The sequence below is a fragment of the Pelodiscus sinensis genome, chromosome 3 (genome assembly GCF_052426305.1).
Source record: "Pelodiscus sinensis isolate ZL-2025 chromosome 3, ASM5242630v1, whole genome shotgun sequence".
Classification (NCBI taxonomy): domain Eukaryota; kingdom Metazoa; phylum Chordata; order Testudines; family Trionychidae; genus Pelodiscus; species Pelodiscus sinensis.
In genome coordinates, this window is record NC_143054.1 from 14,308,361 (window position 1) to 14,318,206 (window position 9,846).

Consider the following 9,846-nt stretch of genomic DNA (forward strand, 5'->3'; position numbering starts at 1 on the left):
TAAAACATAATTCAAAATATTATTTTAAAAATCTCATTAGTTTCCAGTCAATGTCATGATTTGGGTGAACTGACCCATGACTTTGGAATATCGGGGAGTGCCAATAACAGTGTTTAACCCAATTTTCACTACTCACCCTGAAAGATTAAGCAGAGGTTAGATGAAAAACTACATTTCCCAGAAGCCTTTCCGGGGGACTTATTTATGTCACTGAGCACAGACTTTGGAGCATGCTTATCAGGAGAGAGTGGCGTGGAGTCAGTGCTAATTGGTGTTGCTGGACCTTTGGGAAAATGACCGCAAGCGAGTGACTCGCTGACTTTTAATTCTTTACGGATTCTTTTGGGTGGGTTAGCCTGTTATGTTCCAAGCTGAATGTGCCCCCAGGAGGAGAGGAGTTTGTCTTTCCCAGAGAGATGGCCCCGAGCCAGCAAGTTCACGCTGTCAGCCTGTGCAGCGGCTGTTGCAGAACTAGGTACTCGCTATTGTGATCATTAGAGGGACGAGAGTCGTGATTAGGGTTCGGGTGGGGAGGGGACGAGGGAAACTTCACCCCACTGCTTCGGGTCCCTGTTTATTGCTGCCTCAACGTCCAACAACTTCCTGGCACCGGGACCTTTGTACACCCCCTTCTCCTCGGTATACTTGTCTGTGTTTTGCAGCTTACACAATATATTTCATCGCATGGCTTGTCCGGATCTGTAGGTTTGAAATTGCTCCACCGTGGGTATTTCAAACCTGAATCTTTGTTGCTGAGAACAGCACGAGTGTTGGATGCAGGAGTGAATTAAGACAATTTGGGAGTGATTTAAATGTGCAACATACTCTTCTTTCTGACCGAACACCAAAAAGGCAGACGTTGTCTGTAAGCCAAGGTGATTTACCTTCTACAGGTTAGAGTAGTACAGATTCCTCTTTCCCCAAACAAAAAGATCTAATCTAATCTAATTGAGAAGCAAGTGTTTCCAGTTACAGCAGATTTGTCTGTGGAGATGAGTACAACAAAGTGATAGAAATTTAAGGAAGAGGAATGCCTCTGCAGTGCTGCAGGGTCATAAATAATTGGATATTTTGTAATATCTATGAGTGAAAACTATTTGTACATCCAAACTTGGTGCAATATCCTAGTGATTTAAGGGTTCTCTTTTGTTTAAAGACACCCAATACCAGAAATAATTTATAATATGGGGCTAAGAAATTTATTATTTGTATCACTGTAGTGCCCCAGAGACCTAGTGGTGGATCAGAACCTTAGATGCTGTACAAGCGCAGAACCAAGAGGTAATCTATACTATAAAGAGATTGCATTCTAAGTATAAAAGAAGAGCCAACAGATGGATCCAGACCGCCTAGGGCAGTGTTTCTCAAACTGTGCTCCGCGGAGCCCCAGGGCTCTGCGAGACACCTCCAGGGGTTCTGCGAGTTGACAAACTGGAAACATCAATAGGTACAACACATACAATCAGTGGACCGCTGGGGTGCCGCATACATTTTTATGCATGTAAAGGGCTCCGGAGCCCAAAAAGTTTGAGAACCACTGGCCTAGGGAATACGAGGCAGTGTTTCTTAGCACCATGGGCAGTGGTCTCAGCACACCAGCAGCCTCACTATTGTCAAGGTTTTTTGATGCAAGGGGTAGCCTGTAGGTTCACTACCCCGGAGCAGCACAGGGAAGGGATTGAGGTATGATTAATCTACTAATCCACTTGTTTCAGGGGGTAGATGTGTTAGTCTGTAATTGAAAAAACGTAAATAGTGGGTAGTCCTGCAGCAACTTAGAGACTAACAAAAAATTTAGATGGTATCATGAGCTTTCGTGGGCACAACCCACTTCTTCAGATGGATGGAGTAAGAGGTCCGGAGTTGCAAATAAATAGCAGAAGAAGAGAGGTTCGGGAGGGAAAGAGAAAGGGGGAAAATTGTCAAGGGGGAAAATTGTCAATTGGGATGGGAAGGAAAAAAATTGTCAATTAGAATGTCCATGCTAAATGAGGCTAATAGAAGGGATATAAATACCTGATACCTATCTTGTAATGTCATTAGGGTGTTAAATGTAGCCCATCCACGTAAGGTCTTTGTTCAGACCTTAGTTCAAGGTGTCAAATCTGTAAATGAAACCAAATTCTATAGCGCCTCTCTCAAGTTGGTTTTTAAAATTGCTTTGTAATAATATACTCACTTTTAGATCCATTAGTGAGTGCTCGGGCAAGTTAAAATGTTCCCCAACAGTTTTCTGTATGTTACCATTTTGAATATCTAATTTGTGTCCATTAATCCTTTGTCGTAGAGACTGTCCAGTTTGGCCAATATACACGGTAGAGGGGGTATTGCTGGCACTTGATGGCATAGATCACATTGCTGGATGTGCAGTTATATGAGCCTCTGATGTGGTGGCTTATATGGTTAGGTCCTGTGATGATGTCACTTATATAGATGTATGGACAGAGTTGGCATTGGAGTTGATTGCAGAAGTGGGTTCCTGGATGAGTATGGGAGAGGTGTATTGTGTAGTTGCTGGAAATAATTTGTTTGAGATTAGGGGATTGGCCTGTCTTCCCAAGACCTGTGAGAGTGAGGAGTGATTTTCCAGGATAGTTTGTAGATTGTTAATAATGCGCTGGAGGGGTTTAATTTGGGGGCTGTAGCTGATGACCAGAGGTGTTCTGTTGTTAGGCCAAAAGTGTTCTTTCTTTGTTAGGCCTATCTTGAAGAACCTGATGACTGGGTAGTCGTCTGGCTCTGTCAGTCTGTTTTTTCACTTTCCTGGATGGGTATTTAAGTTTTAAGAATGTTCTATATAGATCCTGTAGGTGTATATCTCCATCTGTGGGACTGGAGCAAATCTGGTTGTATCTTAGGGCCTGGCTATAAACAATCAATTGGGAAATGTGTCTTGGATGGAAGCTGGAGGCATGTTGGGAAGTGTAATGGTCAGTAGGTTTCCCGTATAAAGTGGTGGAAATGCGGCTGTAGAGTAATTTAATTGTACTGTAGTGTCAAGGAAGTGGATCTCTTGTGTGGACTGGTACAGGCTAAGGTTGATGGTAGGATGGAAGTTATTGAAATCCCTGTGGAATTCTTCTAAGGTCTCCTTCCCATAGGACCATTGAAAATGTTGTCATTGTTGAATAAATAGAATAATGGTGTGAGGGGGCGAAAGCTGAGGAAACGTTATTTGAAGTCAGCCATAAAGACATTGGGATATAAATTGTCCCCAAATTGGAAATAGGTGTGGGTGAGGACAAAGTTGCAGAGCTCTGTAACCAGGCGTGTTGCGGCGTCATCCGGGATAGTGTTCCTGACAGCCAGTTATTCATCATCGTGTGGAATGTTGGTGTAAAGAGCTTCTACGTCCATGGTGGCAGGATGGTGTTTTCAGGAAGATTACTGATGCTCTGTAGTTTCCTCAGGAAGTCGGTCATGTCTCGAAGGTAGCTAGGAGTGCTGGTAGCATAGGGTCTGAGGAGAGAGTCAATATAACCTGATAATCCTGCTGTAAGTGTGCCAATGCCTGAGATGATAGGTTGTCTGGGATTTCCAGGTTTGTGGATCTTGGGTAGCAGATAGAAAACTCCTGGTCAAGGATTTGTGGGGGTGTTTGTGTAGATTTGTGTAGATTTTCACTAATCCATGTGTAATCCAGAGGCACCGAGAGACAGGGGAGAGTGAAGTCTTCTCTACAGCATTAGCTAACAGTCAATTGACTTTTAGCTCATGCTATGAAGGCACATGGATTTTGCCCCTAAGGTTTCAGTTTCAATCCCTCTTGCTGAGGACCAGGGTCCATTGACTTTACACATGCCAATAGCAACTTGTTTCCTCCTCTGCTTGAAGCAGCTCCCTCATGTTGCAGGATGGAGTGGTCAAACATCTGTCCATTTAATGCACCCCTGCATGGGGATGAGATTACTGGCTGTGGGGGGCACAGACGAAATGAGGAGTAAGTGGGCACCTGACCTGCCCAAATGCATTGGTCATAGAGTATGTACAAATGTGAGAGTAACTGGTAGGTATTTAACGTGCTCCTGCATCTTCCAGAAACTCCAAATGCTTCTCCAAAGAAACCTCAAAAGCAGGGGCAGGTGGTAAGCCTTGGATCTGGAAGGGAAAAACCTTGGGATAGAATGCAAGATGATTGATGTGTTTTAGTTACCTTGTCAAAGGCACGATGAATACAGCTCTTAAGGAAGAAGCCGCAGATTCCTATATTCATGGGCAATAATGAGCCCCTTGCCTCAGTCAGGATGAGCACCAGCTAAGAGCGCCTGGGGCAAATGCTGCCAGCCTATATTTCATACCAGTGTGTTCTGCAGCATGGGGCCTTGTTCATCTGTGTTCCCTGTTCTTTTCTACTAGTAACCTTTCCCCTGGACCTCACGAAAACGCGACTGCAGATCCAAGGTGAAGCTGCTGTTCATCGGTATGGAGCCGCTGCCGGAAGAGCTGTCCCCTACCGTGGCATGCTACGTACTGCAGCAGGGATTGTTGAAGAGGAAGGCTTACTGAAACTCTGGCAAGGAGCTACGCCTGCTGTCTACAGACACATAGGTGATTCTCTTGTCTCTCATCAGTGAGCCAGAATTCTTTATGCCAGTGTTTTCCCAAATGGTGCACTGTGGAATTCTGGGGTTCCATGAAGTGAAAATAGGGGTTCTGCGAGAAAATTCCATTACAACCTGAATTATTGGAATGGAATGAAATTTTCATTAATTTATTAATTTTATTGAAAACAATTTTCATTTCTGTTTGCCACGATAAGGGTCCCTGTGTAATGCCAGCTTAGCCAGAGAGCGAGGACGATGTAATGCCAGCTGAGCCAGAGAGCGGGGATGATGATGTCACTACTCAGCACTGCGCGTGCAGTCAGCCAGGGGTTCCACAAAATTCGTTCAGGTTCAAAAGGGTTCCATGGCCAAATAAAATTGGGAAACACTGCTCTATGCTATGTGCCAGACCTGTAGGCTGTGTCTACATTGGCACCCTTTTCTGGAAAAGGGATGCTAATGAGACAAGTCGGAATTGCAAATGCCGCGGGGGATTTAAATATCCCCCACGGCATTTGCATGAACATGGCTGCCGCTTTTTTCCGGCTCGGGGCTTTGCGGATTTTGAGAGGAATAAGGGATCTTCCGGAAAAGGCTTTATTTTCCGAAAGATCCCGTCTAGACTGGCACTTTTCTCCGGCAAAACCCCAAGCTGGAAAAAAGCGACAGCCATGTTCATGCAAATGCCACAGGGGATATTTAAATCCACCGCAGCATTTGCAATTCCGACTTGTCTCATTAGCATCCCTTTTCCGGAAAAGGGTGCCAATGTAGACACAGCCGTACTGTCTTGTGCGATCATCGTGCCATGTCAGTTTGTAACCCCTCTGGCAAGCGCCAATGGCAGCACAAAGACTCATTTGATATGCCTAGAAGTCTTCTAAAATTATGGCTTGAGCCCTCGGCCAGAGCCATACTCTGACTTCTGGCTCTGGGAAGTTAAAATAAACTTCCTCCCCTGTTACCTTTGCAGGTTTGTGTTCCCCTCTCACAGGCACTCAGCATCCTTGGGATCAGATCCTGGAACTATTACTTCCTTTTATATGGCCAGGGGAAGACAAATTCCAAGCATGATTACTGCACATGTATTTATATGAAATACAACTGTGTCAGCTGCTCAATCCTGCAGACCCAAACAGTAACTGAGCAGCTTACTGGGGATTCTTAATCACACAACAATTCTCATGCATGTGAAACCTCACTCCCAGCTCCAATTGGGGCTTGTGTAAATGAGAATACTCTGGAAATTTAATCCAAATTAAATGTTAAAGTAGTTTAGTAAAACCACATTAAATACCTGTGTGAACACTTAGGCTATGTCTACACAGCAGTGTTATTGCGGAATAACTGACGTTATTCAGAAATAGCATAGTCTGCGACTACACAGCAAGCAGTTATTTTGGCATAATGTCAAAATAATGTCGAGCTGGAGGACTTCTTACTCTGAGTCCTGTAACCCTGATTTTTCCTGTAACTCATTTTACAAGGAGTAAGGGAAGTCAGAGGAAAAGTGCTCTAAGATTTCCTGCTGTGTAGACAGTGCCAAAAGCCAAAATAAGCTATTTTGACTTAAGCTACTGCAATTGATGTAGCTCAAGTTGCACAGCTTATTTCAGCTTTAGCCCTGCTGTGTAGACGTGCTCTTATTCAGAAGTGGCCTCATTTGATTTAGCTTGTTGCACTTTACAAGTGGTCTGAGACTCGGTTGTTGTTAGAGGGAAGCTCCCCTCTGTCTTTTGTCTGCTCCGGTCCAGAGAAGTCCCACTCCATGGTGAAGCTACCTAGTCCAGTTAAAAGAAATCTGCTTTTGTGATGCTGATTCAATTGGGCCTCACTGAGAAGTCAGTTTTGCACCCCAGGGTGGATCACACTGAAATGTGACCTCTGTCCCTTTGCTGCAGCTAGTCTGGTCAGGCCTTGCCATGATGTCAGTTCTTGCAGCTCCACTTCAGTTGGTTCAGTTGGACCTCACAGTGTAGTCACTTGTGCACCACTGCCACAGCTAGTCTAATTGAGTCTCACCGTGAAGTCAGTTCTGCATCCCTGCCATGGCTAAGGATTCTTTCATCCCCAGAATACAGGCTGTCGTACCTCGGTGTTTTCGTACCTCGGTACCTTCGGTGGTCTGGACTGTCAGTGTCAGCGTCGTCTGGTCAGGGTTGTCCTGGCGCGCTCCTGACAGGACCTCTACTCCATTGATAAACTTTCGGCTGCGTGCGTAACAATCGGTACTCCCTTTATCTAGAGTGTTAGACCCCGTGCACTTGGGTCAACACAAGAGATCTCTGAGAGGCCCCGGAAATGACAGATGCAGGCAAGGTTTGAAATCAATCGAGCAGGTTTATTGTCATATGTGAAGCTCTACCAGTTGGTAACAGAGATCAGTACAATGTTACCCCACTGGGCACTATGGCCCGCGTTGACAAGGTACCAACACCGGGCAGGCCTATCGCCATATAACAGATATTAACAGCAGTTAGTCAAAGTTAAGCTACTGTGCACTCTGTAAGTTTAGGCAATGACACCTGCCGTTCAGGCGCCTAGTGCGCCCCCCCCCCCAAGGTCGGCTGGAGAGCACCCTCTGCGGTGTCCTTTTATAGACAGGTACAAACAACTTACATCATTTCTTTACGTACCAGGTTACCACCCTCTGTTGCCTAGTTACCACCCCTCACCTTACGGAAGGGGGGCTTACTTACTATCCTTCATGCTGTCAATTTCGACCCAGTCCTGAACCTAGGTCGGTATGTGCATTAGTTTTTAGGGAGTTTTTGTACCAAGACATTTCTTATTAAGATGTTCCATTACTCCCCTTTGGCTTACAGTCTGTACACAGTGCCTCCCTGTGTCCTTCCATGCTCGACCTAACTTACACAATCACACAATTATCAATAGGGCCTCTTTCTTGGCTCTTGTTACTGAACCAAAGTCTTGCTCACTAGATTGCAGGCCTGTTGCTGTTTTCATGTTACAGGCCTCTATTTAGGCCTGCTGACTCCATGTTACTGACCCTCAATTTACTACACAGGCCATTCCAGTACTTCTGACTACAGCATAGATCTGCCCTCTAGCTGCATGACTTTACTCTCACCAGAGTGACCTCGTATTCATGATGCGTGTGAAATCATGCCAGCAGAGGTGGTGCATTGTGCACTTCAAAACGTTACCCCCCATCTATGATACCAGGCAAAAACTGCATCCTGTATTGTCTCAGTACAGCGTATGGGAGAAACATTGTAAAAACAGGTCTTTCCAGCCTAAAACTGGAAGAATGGCCTATCATGGCTACTCTAATTGGGTCTTGCCATGAAGTCCATTCTGTATCCCCATCACAGCTTGTCCAGTTGGGCCTCATTGCTGACATGTCACAGATGGTGTCAAAGTTATTCCCCGCTCTGGCACTACGAATGCAGAAGGTGGGGGCATGCAGGAGAGCTCCAAAACCTTGCCTCTACAGGCACTGGTTACAAAAACTTCCCCCCAAATCCTAATACACAGATTTTGGGGGATTTGCTGCCATCATGAAGTGCTTTTTGATCCCTAAAAAAGCAGGGGTGAAGACTTGAAACCACCCAAAGGGGTACCCCAAGCTCTTTTGCTGAAAAACAACTTGAAAAAAAAATAAAACCAAGCTGCAGTCTCTGATAGCTGACCCCTGAGTCAGAGGCAAACAGATACACACAGACAGACCTTCCAGGACACAAGAATCAAACCACCTTAAAAGAAGTGATCTTTATTACAAAACAAAAGATAAACTTGGTAAAGCATACTTGGTTGCTAGATGTACAGAGCAACTAAGGAAAACAAATTTAAACAAATCAGAGAACATCTCTGGCACAATGCTTAGTTGGTAAAGGGAAAAGAGAGGCATAGACTCACACAGAGCAGTTCAAACAAAACCACAAAACAAAGAAAAATTATCCTGAAGGTGACTGGACTCGCATTTCCCTGGTACTCACTTCTAATTTTTCTCTTTGGCTGTGTCCAGACTCAGGGGTTTTTTCGGGAAAAGTAGCCTTTTTCCGAAAAAACTTCACCTGCGTCTAGACTGCAGCCGCGTTCTTTCGAAATTAAATCGAAAGAACGCGGCTTTTCTTTCGACGGCAGTAAACCTCATTTCACGAGGAAGAACGCCTTCTTTCGAAAGTGCTTCTTTCGAAAGAAGGCATTCTTGAATGTAAATAGGGCTTCTTCGAAAGAGAGCATCCAGACTCACTGGGTGCTTTCTTTCAAAAAAGCGGCTTGCTCTTTCGAAAGTTCCGCGTGCAGTCTAGACGCTCTCTTTGTTCAGTCTGCTCCCATGCTCTGAATTCTGGGGGGCGGGTATGGCAGTCCTGCCTGGGTTTAAACCATTGTCTCTCTCAGCTCCTGGTGTTAACTCTCCCCCCACAAAGAAAGCAGGCAGGGAACCTATATCCCATTCAAATGTCAAGCCTCTATCTCAGTTGGCTCTCTGAGTCCCCTGGCCGACACCTTTGCTAGGTACCTGAGTTAACCCCTTAATCACCGGGTGCTGGTCAGCACTCCCCCTGTTTATAACAGATGGTCTGGTCAAGGTTTGCTGTGAGGTCAGATCTGACACTTCTGCCACAGCTGGTCTAGTCAGCCTTATAGTTTGGCTTCATTGCCGTTGGCACTGCCATCAGTTCAGTCCTACAGAATCACTCTGCGCAGGATTCAGAGTCTCCAAGTGCAGAATGCTGAGACTGAGCCATGCTTGCTGGAATAGAGCTCCTGGTCTTCGGAGAAGATTTCTCCCAACCTTGCCTTGCCGAACTTGAGTTTCATTCCCTAATCAGATTGTACTACTTGTGATGTCTGGTTGACCCATCTACTCCAGGGCACGTCGCACCTTGCCTGTGAACTTTCATGTCTCTAGTCACATAACAATTTTTTATTCATGCAATCAAAATGAAAACTAGTTCCAACACGCTATATAGAACGATGAGTAAACAACATTATAATTACGGCTAAGACTTAATTGTGGTTATTTTTATTAAGGCTCGTGCACAGACCATGGACAATAAACAAAACTTCATGGCCCATGACCTGACCAGACTTGTATTATAAATACCCCTCACTAAATCTTAAGTGCTTTGGGGTGCTCCTGGGGCATTGCTGCTGCACAGGTTGGTGGGAAAGGAGGAAGGATAGGGCTCTGGAGTGCCATTGCTGCTCTGGAGGGGGGGCAAACAGGGTTCTGGGGCACTGCTGCTGCTCTGGGGGAGGGGTGTAGCGCTCTGGGGCATTGCTGCCTGGGGCTTATTGGGTAGCCCTGTGGTCCGCTATACTGGCTGTAACT

General features: G+C 45.4%; 1 protein-coding gene across 1 annotated transcript in view; it reads left to right on the forward strand.

The window, feature by feature from the left end:
- The first annotated feature begins 225 nt into the window (after positions 1–225).
- Positions 226–9,846, forward strand: part of SLC25A27 (solute carrier family 25 member 27) — a 28,988-nt gene continuing 19,367 nt past the window's right edge. Inside the window, 3 exon segments of the mRNA XM_006120678.5 lie at positions 226–377; positions 380–475; positions 4,357–4,548. Of these exon segments, the coding sequence (XP_006120740.2) occupies positions 362–377; positions 380–475; positions 4,357–4,548 (304 nt within the window). The 5' untranslated portion in view covers positions 226–361.